This window comes from Nyctereutes procyonoides, unplaced genomic scaffold (assembly GCF_905146905.1).
Source record: "Nyctereutes procyonoides isolate TBG_1078 unplaced genomic scaffold, NYPRO_anot_genome, whole genome shotgun sequence".
Lineage (NCBI taxonomy): Eukaryota > Metazoa > Chordata > Mammalia > Carnivora > Canidae > Nyctereutes > Nyctereutes procyonoides.
In genome coordinates, this window is record NW_026575025.1 from 2,095,939 (window position 1) to 2,122,797 (window position 26,859).

A 26,859-nucleotide genomic window follows, 5' to 3' on the forward strand; every position below is an offset into this window, starting at 1 on the left:
GAGGATGAATTTTTAGAAGTAAAATTGCTGGGGCCGAAAAGTAGGAACATTGCTAATGGTAAATGAAAATTAATTGTACAGTATTCATTGTTACTAATTTAAGATATTTTCTGTTTCCTGTTTTAGTTCAGTGAATATAATTTCATAGATTGGGACTCCTGTTTCTGGTTTGTTTGTTTTTTTTTTTTGGTCCCATAAGGTTGTAAGTTTTTCAGTGGTAAATTCTCTTACCACTGGGTTTCTCAGGAACCTGTTACTCAGGGTTGAAAAGGATTTTTGTTTTCTTAATTCTAAATATCTGCCACCTGGAGATGTTCACATGCTTTTCTTTTCCATCAATCTTGTATGAGGGAGACATAACCTTGGTTCCATCTTTGACATTCATTTACAGGCTTTAGGCCACCTAGTCTTCTGGGTCTTGTTATATGACTGAGAGAAACCGGGCATCTCTTGCCTTATCCTAAGGCAGTAACACTTAGATATTTGACTTGTCTTTAGGGGTAATTAGAAAACCCATTTCTTTTTGGCAATAGGGTGAGGGGAGGGTGGAAGAGAGGTACTAGTATTAATCATTTTCACCTTCACTGCTCACCTTTTTTTTTTTTTTTTAAGATTTTATTTATTTATTCATGATAGACATAGAAAGAGAGAGAAGCAGAGAAGCTGGCAGAGGGAGAAGCAGGCTCCATGCCGGGAGCCCGACGCGGAACTCAATCCCAGAACTCCAGGATTGCACCTTGGGCCAAAGGCTAAACTGCTGAGCCATCCAGGGATCCCCTCCTTCACTGCTCACCTGCTCAACTGGGTCACTATAGTTGAGCCTCTTTGAATTCTGAGCATGATCCCTGGTTATATCCTCTGTATCAAAGATTGGCAAACTTTTTCTGTGAAGGGCAAGATAGTGAAAATTTTAGGCTTTGTAGGCCATACGGTCTCTGTTGCAAATCTTGAACTCTGCCATTGTAGCATGAAAGCAGCCAGAGACATGTAAGTGAATGAGTGTGGCTCTGTTCCAATAAAATTATATTTATAGACATAAATGCGACTTTCATATAATTTTCACGTGTCATGAAATAGTCTTCTTTTGATGTTTTTCAGCTCTTTAAAAATATAAATACCATTTTTAGCTCATGGGCTGTACAGAAATAGGCAGCAGGCCAGATTTGGCCGACAGGCCCTGGTTTGCCAATCCCTGCTTTATGATACGTGATTTGGAAGAGAGTCAGGTGCTATAGTAATAGAAGGCATTATGATAATAAAGACTCTGAAGAGGCAGGTAAGGGACTCCTGCATTGGTTCTCTCCTCTCTCTACTTTGAACTAGATGTCCTAAGTATTGGCTCTTACAAGATTTTTTGCTGGTTAAAAGCAGGTGTAAGTGCGTAAAGATTTTCTAGTTTCCTCTCCTATCTGCCCTGAAGCAAGGTTTTCCATCCTTGCTCAGTATCTGTCTTGGGAATTGTTTGCAAGTGAGGAGGCTTGCCCTGGTGTGGGGGAGGGTGTGAGCCTCTAGGCCCTGCAGGCTGTATGCTCGACAGGCAGCCCTTTTCCCACTGCAGGTCAAATTAGCACCTGTTAAGACTGATCTAAATTATCCCCCATCATCCCTCTCTCTGGGGCTGAATGGTGTAGAGCAGGCTGTGTGCTTTGTATACACACTGAGAACTTGAAAAGATGTAATCGCTTCTGTCAGCTCAGAGTGTTGGAGTGTTGTTACAGGGACTACAGTGGGATCTATGTGTGTGCTGCAGATACACTGGGAGCAATTTCCCATGTACTCATTCTTCCCCCTTCAGATCCCCTTCTTTACTGTATCTGCGCACAGTAGTGCTCTAAAGGGTGCGTTGGAGGTTTTGCTAAAACAATAACACCAGGTGTATGGGGTTCTGTTTGCATAATATATTTTGCTTATTGTTATCGGTCCCAGCTCATTAGAACTCTGCCGGTAGCTTCTCCTCCTCTTGGATTTCTTATGAATTTATAGGGAGGGGAGGATCCAGTGCATCTTTTACTTCTTTTGGGAGCATTCCAGACAATGTATTCATGTGAGCAAATTTGGCTTTAGTGGGTGGGCCTGTACCATTAACCTAGAGATTGCAAAATAACTTTCAGATATGTTTGTTTGACCTTTACAGTGTTGCTGAAAATTTCAGTTTTTTTTCTGACATAAGTCCAGATTTCTGGATTCTTTTGAAAAAAAAAATTAGGTCTGGCTTGTATTCCTACATAATTATCAGCAGGAATTGAGTAGTAATTGCCCCTTTAGTAAAGGCATGGAACTTTCTTTGTACCTTAATCTGCACTGGGCTGGTTTCTTAATTTCAGTTTCATGTTGGTTACCTCTGCATTAGCTCAGGCAAAATGTGTCGGTGGTTTTGTGAAGACAGTATTTTTGGTTTTAAAGTAGGTTCCATCCCCAACGTGGCGCTTGAACTCTCAGCCCTGAGGTTAAGGGTCAGATGCTCTGTCCATTGAGCCCTCCTAGTTAGTGCCTGGGTAGGCAAGTGCCCTACCACTCAGCTCCACCTGGAGGGAGGCACTATCCTCTCTACTCAATTCCTGCCTAATTCACCCGCAAGGGGTCCCCTGCTGGCTGTGGGCTGACGTGCTGACAGCCCTCTCACCTGAGAAGCTGCCTGACTTTCTTTAATAGCAACAATTAATAAACTCCTCCTCTGTTTCCAAAGAGGGAAAGTGGAGTGCCAAGCTTATTTGCTGGCTGGGTCACACTTTAGTGAGCAGCTTTCGGTTATGTCAGGTTATGTAGTATGAAAGTAACCTTCCTTTGATGATGGACTATGAAATCTTAGTGAAGAATGTCTGCACCTCTCCCTGTGAGCCGAGCACTTTGGATAGAGGGGTGGGTTCCAGTGAAAAGCTGCTTGGGTGCCACCTGCCAGGAAATTAGAATCAAGTTAGAGCAGAAAATTGGAATAATAAAGGAAGCAAAGGCTGAAAGCATGACCTTGTCATAAAGAGAGAATCAATCGCAGTTTGTTAACACTGCGCCCTTTGCCCTTTTCCTTTGCTGCGTCAGAGGGTACGAGTATGAAACTTTATACCTCTTTTATTTTTTTTCCACCCTTACACATGTTCCCATACATTTCTCAGTTTTCCTCTCTCCTCCTGCTGTTTCCTTGGATCACTTCACCTTAGCAAAGTGGTCTTTTTCTTTTCTCTGTTCTGGTAGCAAATGTGACCCCCACCCCCTTTTTTTGGTCTTATTGTGATTAAAAAAAATATATCAATTTACCCTCTTAATTTTTATTTATTTTTATATTTTTATTTTTTTAATTATTTATGATAGTCACAGAGAGAGAGAGAGAGAGAGAGAGAGGCAGAGACACAGGCAGAGGGAGAAGCAGGCTCCATGCACCAGGAGCCCAATGTGGGATTCGATCCCGGGTCTCCAGGATAGCGCCCTGGGCCAAAGGCAGGCGCCAAACCGTTGCGCCACCCAGGGATCCCTACCCTCTTAATTTTTAAATGTACAGTACGGTTAAGTGTATATACATAGAGTTGGACAACAGATCTCTAAAATTTTTCTTTTTGTGTGAGTGGAACACTATACTCCTTGAACAGTTTTCTGTTTTTTCCACCACTCCCCCATCCGTGGCAACTGCCATTCTGTTTTCTTTTTCTATGAGTTTGATTACTTTAGATACCTCACGTAAGAGGAGTCATGCAGTATTTGTCTTTTTGAAATTGGCTTATTTCACTTCACAAATTGTCCTCGAGTTTCATCCATGTTGTAGCATATGACAAAATTTCCTTCTTTTTAAAGGCTGAATAATTTTCCATGTATATACATTTTCTTTATCCATTTGTCTGTTGGACATTTATGTTGCTTCCACGTCTTGTCTATTGTGAATAATTCTGCAGAGGACAAATAACTCTTTCAAAGTTCTTTTGCATATACACTCAGAAGGGAGATTGCTGGATCATACGCTAGTTCTATTCTTGACTTTTCTGAGGACCTTCTATACTGTTTTTTACAGTGGCTGCATCATTTTTCAGTCCCACCAACAATGCACCAAAGTTCCAGTTTCTTTGCATCTTCACCAACATTGTGACCTCCTGTTTTGTTTTTTGTATTTTTTTTTTTGCAGTGCCTATCCTAATGGTACGAAGTGGGTGTCTCATTGTGCTTTGATTTGCATTTCCTGATGATAAGTGATGTTAAGGATCTTTTCATATGCTTGTTGGCCATTTGTAGATTTTTTTTAAGATTTATTAATTTTATTTTATTTTTTTAATTTTTTTTAATTTTTATTTATTTATGATAGTCACAGAGAGAGAGAGAGAGAGAGAGAGAGAGAGAGGCGCAGAGACATAGGCAGAGGGAGAAGCAGGCTCCATGCACCGGGAGCCCGACGTGGGACCCGATCCCGGGTCTCCAGGATCGCGCCCTGGGCCAAAGGCAGGCGCCAAACCGCTGCACCACCCAGGGATCCCAAGATTTATTAATTTTAGAGAGAAAGCACGCATGGGGGAGAGGGGAATGGGTAAAGGGGGAGGGAAAGAATATCCCAAGTAGACTCCCTGCTGAGGATGGAGCCCAGTGTGGGGCTTGAGATCACTCATGACCTGAGCTGAAATCAAGAGTCCAATGCTCAACTGACTGAGACACCTAGCAGCCATTTGTATATCTTCTTTGGATAAATGCCTTTTCAAGTCCTGTGCTCATTTTTTAATTGGGTTATTTGTTTTTTTGTTGTTAAATTGTAGGAGTTTTTTTTTTTTTTTTTTTTTTTTTTTTTTAATTTATGAGAGACAGAGAGAGAGAGGCAGAGACACAGGCAGAGGGAGAAGCAGGCTCCATGCAGGGAGCCCGATGTGGGACTCCATCCCCGGTCTCCAGGATCATACCCTGGGCTGAAGGTGGTGCTAAACCGCTGAGCCACCCGGGCTGCCCATGGAGTTCTTTTTTTTTTTTTTTTTTGGAGTTCTTTATATATTCTGGTTATTAACCCATTATCTAATGAATAGTTTGCAAATATTTTCTCCTGTTCAGTAGATTACATTTTTACTCTCTTGTTTCCTTTTCTGTGTATAAGTTTTTAAGGTTTTACATAGCCATGTTTGTCTATCTTTATTTTTGTTGCCTGTGCTTTTGATGTCATATCTAAGAAATCATAGTTTTTCCAGTATCATAAAGCTTTTCCCCATGTCTTCTTTTTTGTTTTTCCCATGTTTTCTCCTAGGAGTTTTTATAGTTTCAGGTCTTGTGTTTAGGTCTTTAATCCATTTTGGGTTAATTTTTATGTATGGTGTAAGGTAAGGGCCCATCTTCATTCTTTTGCATGCGGATAGCCAGTTTTTCCAGCTCTGTTGAAGAAACTATTGATGCTCCAATATCTATGTAGTCTTTTTTTTTTTTTTTTTTTTTTTTTAGGCTCCATGCCCAACCTGGGCTTTGAACTCATGATCCTGAGATCAAGAGTAGCAGGCTCTACTGACTGAGCCAGCCATACGCCCCACCATTGTCCATGGAGTCTTGACACCTTTGTCAAAGATCCTTTGACCATAGACACAACGATTTATATCTAGGCTCTCTGTTCTGTGTGCCTGCCTTTTACCAGTACCATACTGTTTCGATTACTGTAGCTTGTAATATATTTTGAAATCAGAAGTGTGAGGTCTCCAGCTTTGTTTTGCTTTCTCAGAGTTGTTTTGGCTAACTAACTGGAATTTGAGTAAAAGCTTAAAAAAAATTGTTTTCACTGTTGGTCATTTGAGATTCCATATGAATTTTGGGATCTTTTTCTTTCCGTAAAAAATGCAAATGGGATTTTGATAGAGATTGCACTGAATCTATAGATTGCTTTGGGTAATATGGACTTTTTTTAAAAGATTTTATTTATTTATTCATGAGAGACACAGAGAGAAAGAGAGGCAGAGGGAGAAGCAGGCTCCTCGTAGGGAGCCTGATGTGGGACTCGATCCCGACTCCCCAGGGTCACACCCTGGGCCGAAGGTGGCACTAAACCACTGAGCCACCTGGGCTGCCCCATATGGACATTTTAACAATAGTCTTCTAATTCTTGAACCTGGATATCCTGCCATTTTATTTGTGTTTACTTTTTTTTTTTTTTTATGATAGTCACAGAGAGAGAGAGAGAGAGAGAGAGGCAGAGGGAGAAGCAGGCTTCATGCACCGGGAGCCTGACGTGGGATTCGATCCCGGGTCTCCAGGATCGCGCCCTGGGCCAAAGGCAGGCACCAAACCGCTGCGCCACCCAGGGATCCCATGTGTTTACTTTCAGCAGTGTTTTATAGTTGCAGTGTGCAAGTCTTTCACCTCTTTGGCTAAGTTTATTCCTAAGTATTTTATTCTTTTTGATGCTGTTATAAATAGAGTCATTTTCTTAATTTCCTTTTTAGTAGGTGTAATCTTTTTAAAATTAAAATAAAACTTTTAAAAAAATATTTCATCCACTTAATCATGAGAGACAGAGAGAGGAGAGGCAGAGACATAGGCAGAGGAAGAACAGGCTCCCGGATTCTGGGATCAGGACCTGAGCTGAAGGCAGATGCTCAACTGCTGAGCCATCCAGGTGTCCCTTTTTTTAAAAAAAAATATTTTATTTATTTATTCATGAGAGAGAGAGAGAGAGAGGCAGAGACACAGGCAGAGGGAGAAGCAGGCTCCACGCGGGACCCGATCCTTTGTGTCCAGGATCACGCTCCTGGGCCAAAGGCAGGAGCCAAACCACTGAGCCACCCAGGGATCCCCAGGTGTCCCTTTTTTTTAAAAAGAGTTATATGTTTACTTATTCTTGAGGGACAGAGAGACAGAGGCAGAGACATAGGCAGAGGGAGCAATAGGCTCCCTGTGGGAGCCCGATGTGGGATTTGAGCCCAGAACTCCAGGATCACGCCCTGAGCCAAAGGCAGATGCTCAACCACTGAGCCACCCAGTGTTCCGGAACTCTTTCTTTAAGTTTCTCCAATCTAGTGTCTTCCCAGAAGTCTAGCAGTCTTTTCTGCATGCTGTACTGATTCTTTTTCACACTGTCTTCTTAGGAGTTTTCAAAAAGAATTAAGGCAGAAGCTGGGCTGATCTTTTTCTGTTAGCTCCTTGAAAGCAAAGTAGTGTTGTTGTAATATTCATCCTAACAGAGTTACTGACTTTTTAGTCCCTCATAGACCCACTAAATTTGGCAGTTGTGTTACATGGTACTATCCTGGATATGATGAAGTCAGAGAGTTGGGGTAGATATATTGGAATATGTTTATTGTGAGCTCTTTGGCTGGTGGTCCTTAAAGTGTGATCCCCAGACCAGGAACATCAGCATCTTCTGGGAACTTGTTAGAAATACAAGTTCCTGGGCTCACCCCAGGTTTATTGAATCAGAAACTTGGGGCATTGGGGGCAGGGAGGGCAGGTAATCTGCATTTTTAACAAGCTCTCCAGGTGGTTTTGATACACACTAAGTTAGAGAACACTATTTTAGACCACCTAGGAGTTCTTTTAATGCCATTACCACCACTCCCCCAAATCTCTGTAGTGTACTAAAATCCTTTGCATTGTCACCTTTTATTTTTGCTTTTGCTCTTGTCCTGTGTGATGCAACATTGTTTTAACTCTCACAGTCTCCTCCTCTGTTCTTATAGCATGTTCTAATAGAAAGTGGAGTTGAGCAACACTGGATTCAGTTTCTGGCTCTGTTGTGTGACCGTGGGCATTTAAGTAGCCTTTCTGAACATCCATTTTCTCAATTGGAAAATTATTTGAAGGCTAAGTGATTTAAGCACCAGTTGCTTTTGCAAGTTTAGATGCTCAAGAAATATCTGTTCTTTTTTCCCTTTGTCCTATTACCCTGCTCAAAATACAAAACAAAAACCTTTGCTATGGCATATTGCCTACAGATCTTTTTTTTTTTTTTTAGTATTATTTTTGGGGCTTCAGGCTTTATGGAATATCTGTGAAATCTCACCATATAAAATTGGAAAAAAACAGTTCATAAAAAAGTGAGGTCTGGGATCCCTGGGTGGCTCAGCGGTTTAGCACCTGCCTTCGGGCCAGAACATGATCCTGGCGTCCCGGGATTGAGTCCCACATCAGGCTCCCTTCATGGAGCCTGCTTCTCCCTCTGCCTGTGTCTCTGCCTCTCTCTCTCTCTCTCTCTCTCCTCTCTCTCTCTCTCTCTGTTGTGAGTGAATAAATAAAATCTTAAAAAAAAAAGTGAGGTGCCTATAAAGGGTGAATAAAGAATGCTTATTGCGATAGAGCTGGTGCTAGGTAATTCCATTAGTCACTTGCAGTGGACATGGTGAAGTTCTATGTTAGATAGTTAAGTAATGCAGAAAGTATTTTGGCCCATAGCAAGAGAATGAGATATTATATTAATTTTTTCTGGACACTTTTTAAGTAGGTTCTACCCATCGTGGAGCCCAATACCTGAGCTGAAATCAAGAGTCAGACTGCTTAACCAACTGAACCACTTAGGCACCTCTTTCCTGCACTCTTTCATAGTGATTTACATAAAAGGAACTGGTCCTGCCCCATGATAAAGGAGGGAGGATAAATAGCCTTAATTTCCCAAATTCTAGGGCCACCTTCTACATTGAGGGAGCCATCCAGGATGGAAGTGTGTTCCAGAAAGGGAGAGAGTTGGGACGCCCGGGTGGCTCAGTGGTTAGGCACCTGCCTTGGGCTGGGGTCGTGATCCCGGAATCCGGGATTGAGTCCTACATCGGGCTCCACGCAGGGAGCCTGCTTCTTCCTCTGCCTGTGTCTCTGCCTCTGTCTCTCAGTCTGTGTCTCTCATGAATGAATAAGTAAATCTTAAAAAAAAAAAAAAAAAAAAAAAGGTGGGGTGGGGGAGAGAGCCTGATTGGGATAGAGAGGGAATAGTAGCAAGTCTTTCTAAATTGACATTGACATTTGTGACCAATACTGAGAACTTGTGCTTTGGACACTGTGAGTGAGTTTGTACTGAGTTTTATTGTTTAAGATCTGTTTCCAGATGTCTTGTTTGGTGGTCTGTTTTGATAGCCAAGGTTTCTTTGAGTAGAGAGGTAATTACTTCAGGCTTATAATTAATTTTATGAACTTAGTTCTTTTTAAAAAATATCTTATTTAAATTCAATTTGCCAACATATAGCATAACACCCAGTGCTCATCTCAAAAAAATTTTTTTTTAAGATTTTATTGATTTCACAGAGAGTGAGAGAGCAAGCAAGCACAAGCAGGAGGAACAGCAGGCAGAGGGAGAGGGAGAAGCAGGCCACCCTCCGCTGAGCAGGGACCCTGATGCAGGGCTCGATCCCAAGACCCTGGGATCATGACCTGAGCCAAAAAGGCAGATGCTTAACCAACTGAGCCATTAGAACTAATCTCTCATGGACTTAGTTCTAATGCTGCTGTTACGACTAGCTTGAAAGTTCTACAAGATCAGGAACTATTTCATTCATTTGTTTGATGTATAAAAAACCACACGACAAAACTTAGTGACTTAAAACAACAATTTTATTATCTTCCTTTGTTCTTTGGGTAGACTGGGCTCATATGGGAAGTTCTTCTGTTGGTCTTGTTTGGTGTCTCTCTAGAGTCACCTGGAGGCTCCGTTGGGATGGCTAGGCTTCTCCCTCTTCATGTAATCTCAGGGACTCCTCTCACCATGTACCCTTTCCAGCCATCTAGCCAGACTTTTTACTTGGCAGCTTAAGGCTTTCCAAAGTGACAGTTCCAAGGAAATGGAAGCTGTCAGTTCACTTAAAGGCTAGGACCAGAACTGGCACAGATTGCCACATTCTCATGGTTAAAGTAGCTAACAGACTGGTCTAGATTCAGTGTGGGAGGAGACCATACAAGGGCAAGAATACTAAGCAGTATGGTTCTCTGGGGCCCATTTTTGGAGACTACTACAGGGACCATATCTATTTTATATATTAATACATACCCAGTGGTTGACAATAAATACTTGAGATTTGAATCAGTGGTTGGATAGACTAACAGATTGATGGATGAATGGCTGACTGCTCTTAGCAGTTTGAGTGATGTTCATGTGACTCTTAGGGTTCAGATAGATACCCATATATATGCCTCTATAGTACTCATCCTTCTTGATACATTTTTTTTTTTCTGGGAAACCACCTTTTTAGGCATAGTGACATGGGTAACCAGAATGTGTCATATTTCCTGCAAACACTTTGGGAGTTGTAATCCAAGGAAGAAAAGGATAATCGGTATTCATTGGACTGTGTGGTGCTATTATACGTATGTTCTTCTTTATAGCAACCCTGTGGAATAGGGATTTCCCTTTATTTTTTATTTATTTATTTTTAAAGATTTTATTTATTTATTCATGAAAGACACACAGAGAGAGGCAGAGACACAGGCAGAGGGAGAAGCAGGCTCCATGCAGGAAGCCCGATACGGAACTTGATCCTAGGACTCTGGGATCTTACCCTGAGCCAAAGGCAGATGCTCAACCCCTGAGCCACCTAGGCATCTCGGGTTTTCCCTTTAAATTTGGACATTGAAGATAATGGACTTTCCCAAGGTCACATAAGTAGTAAGTGACACAAAATTATGAATTTAAACTGTATACTTGGGGTGCCTAACTGGTTTATTGGGAAGGGCATGTGACTCCTGACCTCAGGGTCATGAGTTCGAGCCCCAAATTGGGTGTAGAGATTACTTAAAAAACAAAACAAAAACAAAAACAAAACGGGATCCCTGGGTGGCTCAGCAGTTCAGTGCCTGCCTTTGGCCCAGGGCATGATCCTGGAGTCCCGGGATCGAGTCCCACATCAGGCTCCCGGCATGGAGCCTGCTTCTCCCTCTGCCTGTGTCTCTGCCTCTCCCTCTCTCTCTTTCTCTCTGTCTATCATGAATAAATAAATAAAATCTTAAAAAAAAAACTTTATTCTTATTCAAAGCTAAAGCACTGACTTGTGTCATTTATTAGTTATTCAGAGTTTCTCTTGGTTAGTCTCAAACCGTTAAGATATACCAGGGTTTTTCAACAGCAGCTAATAGTATTAACATTTGGGGCTGGATAATTCTTTATTGTGGAAGTCTGTGCTATGCCTTGTAGGGTGTTTAGCAGTATCCCTGACCTCTATCCACTAGACTCCAGTGTACTCTCCCTACCCATTTGCAACAACTATTTCTCCAGACATTGCCATATGTTCCCTGGGGGGAATCCCCTCCCATCAAAAAGTTATTTCATGATTTGCTTTCCTTCAGTTTTGTTGTTTTTTTTTTTTAAGGAACTGGCAGTGTCTTCAAACCACCTCATTCTTGTTATAGTTATAATAGTACTAGTACTGCCTGGTTCTCCCCCCAACTCCCCAAGTTGGCTCCATGCCCAGCGTGGAGCCCAAAGCAGGGCTTGAACTATTAGGGCTTGAATTCATGACCCTGAGATCAAGACTTGAGCTGAGATCAGGAGTTGGATGCTTAACCGAGCCACCCAGGTATCCCTGCCTGGTTCTGATGGTCTTGAGTCATGCCTTTTTCTTATTGCCTCTCATTGCCTCTCTCCTCTTTTGTCTTGTCTTTTTGCTTTTTTCTGTGATTTCCCTATATTAGATGCAGCTGGACAAAGTGGTGTTTGTAAGGTTTTTTTTTTTTTTTTTTTTTACACAGGTATTGATTTAGCAGGCATTTAGATCTCTGAGACTACAAGCATTAGTGAAAAGAATCTTCTAATTATGGTAGAGGAGGAAAGGCATGATATTTAATAAGCTGGGAATTAAATGGCTTCCAGGCTCCACAGAGTTAATCTTCAGGGTAGTGTTTGATTGACATACTGGAGGACGTTAATGTGCAATTCTTTTGGGGAACGGGGGAGGAGAGTGGAAATTGCAGTTTCTCTACTAATTGTACTTTAGGTGTCATTTATGACAATTTCATGTTGTCTAGACAGAGGGAAACGGTGGAGAAATTATTCTAGTGGAGTCAAATGTGGAGTCCAAAAGGAATCAAGAAGGCTGCTGAAGACAGAATCAGGGTGGAAGGGCAAGTAGTATACCCCCAGAGACAAATCAGTGAAAATCAGATGTCACTAAGAGAAGTCATTCAGAATGAGCCCAGGATGTAAGAAAGTGATTGTGCTCTGAACTTTGTGTTTGCTCAAGGGCTAACAGTGAATTGTTTGGGGGCCCAGCTGGAGTCTCTGCCCCTTGTCTATTTCTGTAGACTCCAGAAACCTCATTATTTGAACAATCGTAAGCCAGGAAGGCTACCTCTTTGCCTCTGGTTAGTAAATGCTCCAGCCCACTGTGTATTCCCTTTTCCTCATTCTCGTGTGAGGCTTCATTTACTTCTTGCCCTCCTGATGTTGGCCCTATGGTTTTACGTCATACTATAATATATAGTGTTTGCAGTATACCAAGGTCAGTGGCCTGTCGTTTAAGAACAAATGGCCTTGGTCAAGGGTTTTATAAATTTCAGGTTAGGAATATGAATGTGAAAAATCACCTAGAAAGAAGTGTACTGATTTGCAGTAAATGATTCTGCCCAAATATATAGTCTTTGCAGAAGGTCTAAAGAGAGCCTTTTTTGGAATTATCTATTATGCTGAATAAAATTAGCTGAGAAATTAGGATTATTGGATTTTGTAAATCTCTTCTTGATTTTGGAGGAAACCAGTCAATTAGGGTGTACTGCCTCTTAATTAAAATCTAAACCTGTGTATCACAGCTGTTGCTTGTTGGGGTATGCGTGAGTATCAGAACTAGCTGTGGAACTTGTCATCATTGATATATTCTTACTCATCCTTTGGTGAAAAGTCCCTGATCTAAATTTCTAATTAAAAAAAGAAAAAAAGTCTGTGGTCTCTAAGCAGACTTTCCAAGTTTCCTAGAGAAATTGAATTTTGAGAGAGAGTAAACATGTCCATGTAGATTATCCTGAGTCTTTGAGTTCAGATATTGACAAAAGTGAGTTTTTATTATACATTGAAATTTTATAGTGTAATGTGTTAAGGATATACAAAAGCTAAGCATAGTGCCAACCAATCATTTTATAATTTTATTAAAAATAACCACCTGGGGGACCTTGGTGGCTCAGTTGATTAAGTATCCAACTCTTGATCTCATGGTAGTGAGTTCAAGCTCTGTATTGGGCTCCACACCAGGTGTGGAGCCTAATTAAAACAAACAAACAAACAACCACCAGGCAGACAGCAGAGGGTCAGATTTTCCTAGAGGGGTCTGGCTGACTTTTCAGTTAAGACTTTTGTATAACTAGATACACAGTTGTGTACTGAATATGAATTCTGTTTCCAGCTTCTTTCCTTTTGGTATATGTGATTATGTTGTGCTCTGGTGCTTTACCATCTGTCTCTTGCTGCACAGAGGCATTGAAGAATACGTTAATGTTTTGTAAAGACATTCTGGTGAAAGGCATTGTTTTGAGCCCCATGAATCGTTTATGCTTGATGATAGTAAAATAAGGCCAATCCATAGGACAGGCATTGTGAGCTCTTTCTAGAGTATGTCTGTTTTTTCCTTGATGTCAGCCTCTTAGCAGTGCCACCTTACCTTGGTCTACGCCACAGCAGGGGCAGAAATTGCCTGCCAGGCACCACTGGCAACAACATCGTGCTGTAAGTGCACCCCTAGAACTAGGGGGCCCTGCAGAGATCAGATGAGTGCCTATCGTTGGATAGCTTAAACGATAATTGCCAGTGTGTGAAATGGGGAGGCTTGGGTGCCTCCGCTTTAAAGCAGAGGTGTCAATTTGGAAATCATAATAGAGGTGTCATTTCAGAACACACAATTATTTTTTACAAAGAATAAGGGCTTGTCATCTCCTAGCCTAGGCATGCGCCAAGGCAAAGATTGGGGGCTTGCAGAGCAGGATTCAAAAATGAAGAAGGCAATGGTGCTTCCAAGTTTCTTTGGCCTCCTGCCCCTCCATCCCCCTGAAAACATTGCCCTCTTTCCCCTGTGAGGTCTCTTTTAGCAATATACCACCCAAGAGCATCTGTGGTAGTTTCCTAGGCAAGTAGCCAGCCTCTCTGACTTTGTGATTTAATAAGCCTCCCAGGGACCAGGCTGCACTGCTTTTATCAGGACAACTATGTCAGCACTTTAACCTGAGCAGCTTAAGTGACCAGAGGGATAAAGCATGATGTAAGCAGTTTCTGAAGACCTTCTTCCTTCAGGAATTTTAGTGTAAATTTTTAGACATTTAGCAACCTTGTCTGAAAGTCATGGGGTCGGTGAGGGGCAATCAGATATGTCTTCTTGCTTCTTCTTCCAAATCTGCTTTGGACTACTGATCTATTCACAGGTTTTTATTAGTCTCCTATCACATGTTAATTAGGATAGGAGTTTTAATGGGGACAAAAAGATTACTTGGACCCAGTACTTGCTTTTTGTAGTCTGGTAGCAGAGAGAAACGCTTATAGGTAATGATAGTACATGGTGACTTGGCAGAGGCCTTTTAAGAGAGGTTTCAAAATGTAGTGGGGTCTTTGGGAAGAGAGTGTGAACTTTGGTTGGAGGAGTCAGATGTTTGAGTTTTGAAGGATTTTTTAAGGCAGAAATGGGAAGAAGAACTTTCCAGAAAGAAGCAATGCCCAGCCTAAATACATAGATGAGATAACGAGGGTGTGCTTAGTTTAGCTAGAGCAATGGTTCTCAAAGAGGCCTGGGATCCCTGCAGTCAAAACTGTTTTTGTAATAATGCTGAGCCGAGTCCTTCTTTGTCTTTTTCATGCTCATTCTCCCACAGGTGTTTCATTGGAGTTTTCGCTGTGACATGTAACAAGGTTATCGTTCTGATGGCTAATGGAATATGTGCTTGTGTTAAGAATTTCTCAATTTTAGGGACACCCAGGTGGCTCAGTTGATTGGGCATCCGCCTTTGGCTCAGGTCATGATCCTGGGGTCCTGGGATCAAGCCCTCCATCAGGCTCCCTGCTTAGTGAGGAGTCTGCTTCTCCCTCTGTGTGTGTGTGTGTGTGTGTGTGTATGTTCTCTCTCTCTCGCTTACTCTCTCAAATAAATTTTAAAAATCTAAAAAAAACCTTCTTAATTTTAATTTCAAATATAAATATTGATAAAGCACATATAAACAAAAGCTCTTTGAGGTCCTCACTAAATTTTAAGAATGTTAAAGGAGTTCTGAAACCAAAAAGGTTGAAACCCACCAGGCTAGAGTATATCAAATATCCAGAAGAAATGAGAAATTCAGCTGCAGAGCTTTGGGGCTAAGCTGAGGAATTTAGATTTTATTGTCTAGGCATAAGTGAGCTATCAGTTTTGGGTTTGGCTTCCCTGAAATGAAATAGCAGATATCACCTAGACATCAAAGCCAGGCTGGGAAATTACTCTTTAGGCATGGGACATCAGTGGCATCTTAGGTTCTTGGAGCAGGCTTTACATATCACCTAGGTCACACGGTTCTGGCAATTGATTATTCCCAGTGATTAGAGGAGGTTTGAACATGTTTATTTGCTTTAGGATATCGATTTTTTTTTTCTGTGATCTGACAACTAGTTAAAAGGATATCTTCAGGATATAATTGTTTAGTAAGGAAGTTGTCACCGGCTTACTCATTCTGTCTAGACATGTCTAAAGGTACCCAGACTTTCTGCTTCTCAATTCTGATATCTGCTGGATTTGAAATGAAAGTTCTTTTCTTTTAAATGACCCATCTCATCTGCTCTGACAACTTTGTTCTTTTCCAGAGCTTTCTTCCACTATTTTTTTTTTTTAATTTTCTACTCATCAAAGGATATAGTGGATCTAGGGAACCCACTTGCACATATTCAGAGTATTAATCAGGAAAGGAAGAAATAGTTGTAGTCATTTAAAATGTTAAGAATTTAACAGCTTGAATTGTATTTTTGTTGACCAATGATACTATAAGGGCTTAATATTAACTTTTGATAACTTACTCTAGTATATAATACTTTGATTTCAGATTTTTCTGTTCTATTTCCTTTGACTCCTCTCTTCTTTCTTTTCTTTCTTTCTTTCTTTCTTTCTTTCTTTCTTTTTCTTTCTTTCTTTCTTTTTCTTTTTTCTTTTCTTTTCTTTTCTTTTCTTTTCTTTTCTTTTCTTTTCTTTTCTTTTCTTTCTTTCTTTTCTTTCAAGATTTTTTTTTATTTATTTATTTTTGACTGAGAGAAGTAGGTTCCCTGCTGATGGGAAGCTCCATTCCAGGATCCTGGGATCATGACCTGAGCCCAGGGCAGATGCTTAACCACTGAGCCACCCTGGCGTCCCTCCTTTTTGTCTTTCAAGGGGTTTTATGTAAATTAAATATATTAGAGCAGGGGTGGGCAGATTTTTTTCTGTAAAGGACCAGGTAGTGAGTATTTTAGGCCTGTCAGGCTTACTCAGCTCTGCCTTGCTAGCTTTTTTTTTTTTTTAAGATTTTATTTATTTATTCATGAAAGACAGGGAGAGAGAGAGAGAGGCAGAGACACAGGCATAGGGAGAAGTAGGCTCCTCACAGGGAGCCCGATGTGGGACTTAATCCCGGGTCGCCAGGATCATGCCCTGGGCTGAAGGTGGCGCTAAACCGCTGCACCACCCAGGCTACCCAGCCTTGCTAGCTTCAAAACAGCCATAAACAATATATAAATGAATGGACGTGGCTATGTTTGAATAAAACTTTATTTATGAAAACAGTCAGCTGGCTTGGGGCCTGTAGTTTATCAAACCTGCCTTTAGGGCATTAGGGCAATTTGCTGTTTTGAGAAATCCTTTTTAAGGAGTGAGTCATTCTTTTGAGAATGAGTTTTCTTTTTAGTCTTCAGTGGTTTACTTTTCAGTTTTGTATATTGAATGTTTTTAATTTTTTTTGAATGTTTTTAATTTGAAATAATTTCAGACTGGCAGAAAAGTTGCAAAAATAGTGCAGAGAATTCCCATATACTCTTCACCCACATTCCCTAAATAGTAGCATTTTACTACATTTGCTTTACCAGTCTTGCTCTATGTATGAGTATGGTTATGCTTTTATATATTTATGGTTTTTATATTTATGTATTTGTGCTTCTTTTGAATGTATGGTTTTTATATTTATATATATTGTGTTTATTCTTTCATATGTTGAATTTTCTTAAAAGTAGGATTATGGTTTGATAGAACAATGGTCTTAAGACTTTTTTTTTTGTCTTAAGACTTTTTAATAAAAGTACTTCTATTAGTAAAAGGCTTTTGAGCAATCCATGTGTGTGTATATGTATTATACATTATGGTTTTGTATTATAAATAAAAAGTTCTGATATTTTCTTTCTGTTTTCCAGTGGGTCAGAATAGCACAACCTCCGTGTAACTCACTTGGACACCACTGGTACAGAGAATGAATGAACGAGGCAAACTTGTAAAGAGAGTTTTTTGTGTTTTCTTCCTGTGAAGGGCTTCAGTGACTCTTTAAAAATATTTCTGAATTGTGATTACAGGTCAAAATGAAATGGTAGCTTCAAGCTTGAACAAGCTTGTCTAAGCCCCTCCTAAGTCCTACCTGATTTTGTATTGAGTTGCATGATGGTTAAGTCACATTTGTGGTGGCCAGAGAAGAAGGCTCACAGCTGCCATCTTGTCCCATTTTCTAATGTCATTTCTCCAGTGATGGCTCTTTATAGGAAGCTGACCGTAGAAGAGAAAGGTCTTTCTTTAAGGTTCCTAGGAGTGGTGGTGACATTTACTGATCTGGTAGCTCTAGTTCTTTCTCTGTTAATACCAATTGGAGGGGTCCTTTTTATTCCTTCAGATAGTACTTGTATTGTAACTGAAGAGAACTCAATGTTTAATCAGTGATAAGTGTGTGGGGGTGCTAGTCATAATTGGCTCTCCTTATTTTGTGTATTAGCAGTTAAAATGCTGCATATATATGGCTTGCCAGTCCACTCTATTGTTTAGGGAACATAAATGGTGCCAGCAGATTTTGCAGTAAGTAGGCACAGGGGATGCATGTTCCAAAAGAACCTCAAAGAGACACCCTAGAGACAAAGCTTATTAACATTTTGGTTTTACTCTGATTTAAAGAAGTCTTTCTAATTAAATAGGAAGTTAGGATGGGAAGTAGACTTTGCAGGATTAAAAAATGCAATCATTAAAATTGAAATTATCTAATCCAGACTCTTCTAGTTCAGGAATCTACAGGATCCTTAAAAAGTCATCTCATCTCTCTGAATACTGACACTGCCTTAGCATAGTAGTAGGGGGTAATCTTGGCTTCCTAACTCAGCAGCATCATTTTCCAGGCAGAAGTACTTAAGAAAGATACATGTTGGTCACTCTGCTGGATGCTACTTGTCAAACGGCTTCTGCTTACTAAGCAGCCATTTGGAGGATAACCTGATGGGGCTCAGTTATACTCAGGACTAACTCTAGAGCCCTTTTGGGATGGAACAAACTTACTGGTGTTCAGGGAAGTCAGCTGCTCCCAGATCTTGCTTCCATTCAACTCCTTCCTAATTCCTATAGAACTAATTCATTAGTAGTGAACAAGTATTTATCTAAGGTGGCATAAAAGTCCTGAATAGATACTCTTCTCAGAATTTCACTTTTCTTTTTTTCCCAGTCTAGGTACCTCCACTCACTACCCTTTTTTCTCACAAATATTCTGTAGTTCAGAACTCAAAGACATGCCATTATTTTGTGCGCCCCTAATGAAAGAAAAAAATCCTGCCAATTAAGCTATGTCAGGTGTACCTGGGTGGCCAGGTTAAGTGTCTGCCTTTGGCTCAGAGTTATGGGATCTAGCCCTACTTTAGCTCCCTACTCAATGGGGAGTCTGCCTCTCCCTCTGCACCTCCCTTCCACTCAATAAATAAAATCTAGGGCAGCCCGCTCAAGCGGTTTAGCGCCACCTTTGGCCCAGGGCCTGATCCTGGAGACCCGGGATCGAGTCCCACGTCAGGCTCCTTGCATGGCGCCTGCCTCTCCCTCTGCCTGTGTCTCCGCTTCTCTCTCTCCTCTCTGTGTATTCTCAGAAATAAATAAATAAAATCTTTAAAAAATATATTAAAATGAACAAATAAATAAAATCTAAAAAAAATAAATGTGTCACACAATTATCAGATTCATCCCAATTTCAGACTGTTAAAATGGGAGGGTATCTCTTAGAATTGATGAGACACAGCATTTCTGCTGCTGTCAACAGTGATATCATTGAAGATCCCAGATTGGAGAATGCTATTTTATTGCTTTCTTCTCTTCCTCATTGGTTGCATTGTAATATTCTCTCCTTCAGTGGTAGGACTGTTTAGAAAGTGACTGTGTGGGGAGGTATTAAGGCCTTGTCTAGATAAGAAGCATCATTTAACAGTTGGTTGTCCTGAGCAGGAAAGGTAGTGAGCCAGCCTGACAGGGTTTCTGCTGTATCTCTTCTCCAGGCTGTTAGGGGAAATGCTTTGGTGAGCCAGTTGCTGAGATAAAGTGACTGCACATGACTATACCTAAAGCCAGCTGGTTTTAATAACAGTGAATTGAATTAACTCAATTGGAAAAGATTGGTAGCTGCTGTCCTTATTCTGCAGATCTGCTTTAAAGAAGAGTCTGGCAGGGAGCCGGAGACCTGTTCCCGGGAGAACCAGGCAAGATGCTGCTGGAGAGGAACAATATGCATTTCTTTCTGAGACCATTTCCTTTGAAACGTGTTCTATGGCAGGAGCTTGACTGGCTGCCAAGGCACATTTGAGTTGGAAAGCAGTGTGGCAGACATGGCAAACTGGGGGATTCCTGGGCCACATTTATCAGACGTGTTTTAATTGGCCCTTGTACAAAGAGGGGGAAAAATGTTTTAGCTAAAATTTAACAGTTAGGAGATGTCATGGATAAGTCCAGATTTCTGGCTTCCCTTAGAAACCAGGAAGAGCTAGCAATACCAAGCCCACATTCTAGCCTGAAGTCATGGTGGAAGCATAGGCACTTTTTACCTATCGGGAGCCTGGAAGGTCCTACAGTATAGCATTGTGGTTTGAAACATTTTGAAGTTGACCTTCTCTGGAGTCCTGGTGCTATAACTTAATAGTCCTGTGCACATGCTATATACTTAACTTTTAGGCCCAGTGTTCTCATGTTTGGATAGTAATGCCTACCTTTCGTTGTGGTGAGGTTTAAATAAGGAAATATATATGAAGCGCTTAGTATTTACCTGGCACTGAAAAAGTGCTCAATAAAATGTGGGTGTATTGACATGTGATCAGTTGAACTTGTGATTGGGCTAGATTATATAATTAAAGAGTTTTGTCAGTTGTTAAGGAAGGCTGAGGTGTACTCCTCACAAAAAGGGTATGGGCAGAGCAGAATGAGTAGAAGATAAGGGGATGTGGATTAGGATAACATGGAGAAACCAAACACCAAGATAAATGTTGGCACTACGTGAATATCTGTGGGTATGCCTAATTTTCCCCTCCTGTGTTGATCCCAACCTCCTATTTGTCTGCTAGAGATACTGCAGATAGAAATAAGATCATGTCTCTCAAGCACTTGTTCATTTCTCACAGAAGAGTAGTATTCAGCAAATACAGTAGTCGTGTCCAGTGTGGGAGCTTTGTAGCTCATTTATTTATATCTCTAGGTACTTAGTTTGTAGGAAGGGTGTGATCCCAGAAAGCAAGTGTTAGCTAGCTGCAAAGGGGGATGTTATTTTATCTCTCCCCCTATTTTTCCTTATGAATGACCTCTGAGTTGGTAATTGACAGGGATTATTGCCATTTTTTTAATCTCTGCTAGGAGGCTGCTGGAGTCTTCCCTCATTTCATTATCCCGTTATGATGGAGCAGGATCCAGAGAGCACCCAATTTACCCAGACCCAGCGAGGTAAGGCCAAAGTGAGAAATGGCACTAGGTGGGGGGGAGGGGCTGCCCTTGGGTTGCCAAGCTGTTGGAAGCCCCTCTGTGCCTCTCTGGTCCTGGTGCTCTTTACTCTTCAGTTACAGTTTTGAGACAGGTGGTTCAGGTGATTGGGAAATGTTGCAGGTAAGTGAACAGAACCTCTGGTGGCAGAGGGTTGTGACTGAGCTCCTGTCTCTTGGGGCTCATTTCTATAAGTGGGGCACTTAGAGGAGGGACCTGAAGAAGCCACTGACAGAGTCACAGGATATTCCTTTTTGCTGATCAGGAGGCTGTTGCCATTCAGATGGACAACCAAAAGGGAAACAAGTTTTTATTAGTAGGGAAATTACTTACAAATTAAAACTATCCAACTAACAAGAAATTCTACTCACTCTCATTTGAGAGAGAATTTAGACTATTAAAAGGCAGAAGTCAAGTTCATCCAGATGTTCAATTTTTTGATGCAACCTAAAGGAAGAGATGACTGACAAAAGGGTAACTAAAACAAGTCAATCTTTTATTAAAGTGTTTACCTCACACCGATTAGAAGATATTTGAAGAGTTCTCAGAGAGATTAAAAAAAAACACTTAGATGAGTTCAAGGCCGGCCCACCATTACCTCATACTGGTGACTGAGGACCAGCTTTGGGTGTTGAGTTGATGTATGTCATTTATTATAGTGAGTCTTTGGTGTTGTCACAGCCAGACTTGCTGATTCTGTCAATGACCTAATTAGGGGATAACCTTCACATTATTTAAGCAATACCAGAGCATATTGTGAGGCTTTACCAAAAGAAAGAGTAATTTGTAATGGTGAGGTAGGCAAGTTAACAGATTGGGTTAGATAGAGCTAAATGAGCTTTGCTTTAGGTTAAGAATTTCAAGTCTGGAAAGACCCGTTGACAAAGTTGATTCTAGGGATATTGAGTGATTTTTTTTGTTGACCACAGTTATGTCATGATGTTGAGCATTCTTTCTGAGAGACTAATGGAAAGATTCCTTAAGAGGGTACTCTTACTTCCTTTTCCATGCCCTAGAAATGGTAAATCCAAGGATCAGGGGAATGGGGAAGCGGCTGAGATGATGATGACTGAACCAAGGAAGTTTATGTTAGTCCCTGATCACATTGAAAGTAGTAAGCCCTAAATAACAGAGGGAGATTTTATGCATCAATCAGATTACTCTGAAACACTGAGATAGGTAATTTTTTGCTATTAAAGAGTTTCTTTTAGGACAGCAATAGGAATCTCATCCCCAGAATTTTTAACCTGACAGAGTTTAACAGTGATTCTTTAAGACCATTATTTGTCCTCCTTTCATGTAATAAATCTTTTATTTACTCCTACTCAGATTTCTTTATCACAGAAAGTGTCATACTTTGTGGTGTTGCTATTTTTATATTTCCCCTCTGAACACAGAATACGTTTTCTTTGAAGGAGAACATATTCTTCCTTGAAGAAAACTTGTGGATTTATTTAAACATTTAAAATTTAAAAAAAAAATTTTTTTTTTTACTTGGGACACCTTAGAGTTTGGTGATTATCCAGCTCTTTAGTAGGAGACTGATTGCTACCTCATTACTGGCTGTTTAATTTCTTTTTCCTCTTAGATTTCACCCTGTACGATACTTATTAGGTCAGAGTCTTTGTGGGACTCTTCAGCATTCAGAACCTTAGCTTCCCTGTGGATACCTAAAAAGATGAGGCCAGGATGTACTTATGTTTAATAATTGTGCAGGAATCCTTTTTTCATTACCATTGATGCATAGTTTTGTAGTTTAGGGAATTCCTATCCTATGGTGAAATTAAACAGTTGGGATTACCTAGTGCTGAAATTGTGCCCTTACATAAAAGGGCAGTCTTTATTATTGTCTGCATCAACATTCTTCCTACTTCTGTCACCAATAATATAATTTTCCCATTAGTTAGCGTGGGCTATCAACTGAGGAATGAGTGTACTTATGGTCACTTTTCAGAATCAGTTCCAAAAAAAGAATCTTCATTCTGCTCTTGAAATGTTTTTTATATTCTTTTCTAGTCTGATTGACTTGAGAATTTAACCATCAATGGTTGACTTCTAAAAGATTTCTGTGTATTTAGTGATTTAGGAATAACTCAAAACTGCTGACTTTTGTCTCTTGAAAATTTAGGATTCTTGATTCATCCTTGCAAAATGCATGGCAACAGGGAGCCAATGGATAATGGAAGCTCCACACATTGAGACTTTTAAGAAATAGCCCTTGTACTCCGATCATCTTGGCCAAGGCATTTGTTTATCCCATGCCCGCCTGCTGTATAATTTGGATTCAGGAATGCCAGACACAGTATATTATTCTATAACAAGGACTTTTGAATTCCAAAGATTGTCATTTGACCTGCCTAGGAATTCCATTTGATGATTGGCCAGAAGGATACCACCTCTGATGACTGGCATTTCAGAGGTAGTTCGTATTGTAAATGACTGCAGAATCTCTTTGGCCTGGGTCAGTAGATTTACTGAGGATTTTCCCAGAAACTATCCAGGGGTAATGAAAGGTCAGGCAGCAAGATTTTGTAAATGCTTTTCCAATCACTGGATATAACTACTATTTCCATTCTCAATCAGTTTTTCCAGATTTCCATTAAAAAATGTATATTTATATGCTTTTTCCCTTTTGTATTCAGACGTTATAGAAGTTAGGATTCTCAGGAATCCTCAATAGGATTATTGTGTTTCCTTTTAGTTTTTTTGTTCTAATTGCAGAAATATATATGTTTATATATGTATTAGCATATGCATACCATTCTTCAGTTTTTCTCCCACTTAAATTTTTGTTTGAGAGTTTTTCTTGTGTGTTTATAGGGATGACTTACTCTTTTTAATAGCAACATAGTGTTTCTTTGTACATATATAGTTTATTTAATCTGTTGCTGGGCATTTGGTACATTTCCCAGTTTTATATATAAATATATATATATATATATATATATATATATATATATATATATCTTTGTATCCTTGTGTTTTTCTGTATGATAAAATTCCTAGTGGAATTGTTTAGTTAAAGTGTGTGCCTCAGGCAAGTTTTAAGTCTGGAAATTTCTTAGGAATTCACTTAATATGATCATGTAAAACGTTTTTCTATTATTCTTCTCTTTCTTATTATGTAGCAGTGTTGTGAAAGATGGAGGAAAAACTTGAGAAAGAAGGGGATGTGGTGAATTGTATGAGACACTAGATGTTTTCATGGAGTATGAAGACACTAAGCCCCAGCTGGAAGAATAGAGGTCTAGACTAATTATCCACTGAGAGTAGCCATGGTAAGGGAGAAGAAAAAAGAATAATTGTTGTCTTGTACATTGCTTAGTGCCCATGTAGCCTCTGATGCTCTATTGTAAGAAATAGAAAATCTTTTTTTCCGTTAGGTTTTGTTCTCCTGCATATATTTTACTCTTTTTCGATGCTGAATATTTTCTCTGTTACAAATACCTATGAATAATCCATAGAGCTGAGAGGTTCCAAGAGCTCATTTTAGGGAGTGAGGACAAATCTGGAGCTGTGTGGATTTGTTGGAGAAGAAGGACATCCCGGTGAAGATGGTACCTTCTTTAGTCATGTCTGGTTTGCCCTCTCCTGGCCTCTGTTCTCTATAAAATGAAAGAAGGGCTGGCCTATAGATGATTGCTGTGGTCCCTTTTTATTATATTTTGAGTATGGATGATTGAAGAAGACTGTGAATCTGTGTGAAGGGTACCCTGAGAAGCTATGGAGGGTCCCTTAAGAAACAAAAAAGGGAGGTCCAGTGTTATCCCCTTGGGAGGGGGCAGCTGTTGAGCAGATGATGACTGATGAAACAGCCTCTTTGCCTTCTCTCGGAACAGAAACACTGGTGGTAGTCTGACAAACATATTGTGCAGTACAGACCTCCTGGTGAGTTAAACGCCCTTTATTTTTCATGTCTCCGGAGTTCGCCTCAGCAGGGAGATGCCATGGGAGAGCTGGATTTACTGTCTTCCAAAGTATTCCCCACATTAGTGCTAGTTTGTGTTTGTCCATCTCTGTCTCTCTCAGATTATCTCCTGCTGCATACTACGCCCAGAGGATGATCCAGTATCTCTCACGGAGAGACAGTATTCGCCAGCGCTCCATGCGCTATCAGCAGAACCGTCTCCGTTCTTCCACCTCCTCTTCCTCAGACAACCAGGGCCCATCAGTAGAGGGAACCGACTTGGAGTTTGAGGACTTTGAGTAAGTACCTCCTCAGCTTGCTTTCTTCCCTGTCCTTCCGAGCTGTGTGTGCTTCCAAGTTGACCACTGTCCAAGCAGCAGTGGTTGACAGTTTTGCTCCAACCCCCTAAGTTACTATTTATGAGTAATAGGATGGGTTGAGGGAAAGGGGGTTAAGATGCACAGCCCTACCCCATCCCCCTACCCCCCCACCCCCCTCTGGCAGTTGTGCTGCTGATTCACCAGAGCCTGTGGGGAGACAGCCCATTGGCCCCAGGCCAGGCTGGAGAAGATGACTGCTGCTCCATAGGCAGCACTTTTATTTCCCCTTTGAGTGAACAGTGGCTGTGGAAGTGCTTCTTGTGATCTTTCTTCATAACATCAGGGAGACAGGACTGTTGGTATTTTTTTCTCTGAAGCAGAGTAGGTAGCAAGATTAGACATCATAAGAATACTCCGATTTCCCTGAAGACAGTTCCTCTTAGTACCCTTGAATCACACGAATTCTTTGAGGTCCTACACCATTGCTTAAACTTTCTCCTTCTCCCCATCTCTCCAATAAAGATCCCTTAAGAGTTGCCTGTCAAGTTAATGTGGTGGCTTAAGAGGTAATTCCTTGCTCTTCTGGTGGTGTTGAGTGGTTTGATTAAAGGGCAGTGGTGAGCTAAAGGAGTAGGGTCAACCCCACGCATAGGGTCAAACACCTCCGTCTTACTGCTGTGTTTGAACTCTCTGACTTGTTGCTCCTGACCTTTCTAGCAATTCATTGTGTTTCTTTCCATTCTGAAAGCTTTCCTGGCTTGCATCAAATTGGACATTTGGCTCTTGTTTTGATTCCTATATTTTGATATTCTCAAACATGCAAAACGAATGAGAGAGAGGGAGGGAGAGGGAGGGAGGGAGGTGGTTAAACATTATTTTTTCCTCCTTTGTATTAGAATAGGACAGCTTGTCAGTCATTTTCCTTTTTTCCCCCTCTCCATCTAGACATAGCCTGGTCAGGTGTGAGATGTTAAGAGTTCTTGCCTCCTGTCTACCTTCCTCTTCTGTGAGCTGAATGGATAGTTCCCCAAGAGCCACCTTGCAAAAGAGCTTTAAGATGCTTTGGAGAAATCTCTCTGCCAAAGATGGCTAAGAAGGTGGAAACAAGCTTTATACCAATTTGCCTTCCTGATATGATTCTTAAACACACTAGCAATTGTGTACTTGGAAGCAGAAGGCAGACTGAATGGGCGGTTCATTTGTCTGGGGAGGATGTAAATGTGAAAGAAATGCAGGGATGCCCTGAAGCAGCTGTGGTGACCTGGGGAGCAGGGGTGCCGGTCCTCTCTCATCAGCTGCCCTCCTGGCTCCCAGCACGTGTCATTCTCCCTTCAGTCCATTCTAGGGGATGGTGGATGCCTATAATGTCCATGAGGGCAGAGTCACCACTCTCTTAGCTGGACAGACACCAGTAGTGAAATATATTCCCCTGCGGGTTACGATGATTTTTCCAGCACCCGGGTCTATTCAGAGAAGCAGTTTCAAGTACATGCCAAGGCTGCTGGGACTTAGTACCGCTGAAAAGCCTCAGTAATCCAAGGGAGATCTGGGAGTCAGTGCAAATTGCATAGCCTCCCTCCATGCGGGTTTGGAAGGCTGTGTTATCTCTTTGCAGTGGTGAAACGTGGGGCTGATGCCTTTGAGCTGTATCTTGCCTCGTGACTTGTCCTTCACAATGGAGTTCTGGGTTAGTTTAAAATGTTCTGTTCTCATCTTACCTTCTCTTTCTTCTGCTACCACCTCCTCCCTCTCCCCTTCCTTCCCCCTCGATTTTCCTGTGTCAGACTGCCTCCTCTTTGTGTTCCCCACAGCCCACCTGTGCTCTCACCTCCCTCCTGGCTTCAGCACG

General features: G+C 41.0%; 1 protein-coding gene across 9 annotated transcripts in view; it reads left to right on the forward strand.

The window, feature by feature from the left end:
• The window catches only part of AMBRA1 (autophagy and beclin 1 regulator 1), a 172,481-nt gene that overhangs the window by 43,582 nt on the left and 102,040 nt on the right, over nt 1–26,859 (forward strand). For 6 of the 9 annotated variants that reach the window (XR_008662549.1, XR_008662550.1, XM_055310902.1 and 3 more), the window contains 2 exons: nt 20,661–20,747; nt 24,813–24,989. Coding sequence is in view for 7 of the 9 variants with exons in the window: in XM_055310902.1 (XP_055166877.1) it covers nt 20,661–20,747; nt 24,813–24,989 (264 nt within the window). In the remaining 2 variants the exon portion in view is untranslated. The remainder of the gene's footprint in view (nt 1–20,660; nt 20,748–24,812; nt 24,990–26,859) is intronic. The other 3 variants (XM_055310894.1, XM_055310930.1, XM_055310912.1) reach the window with 2 other exon arrangements.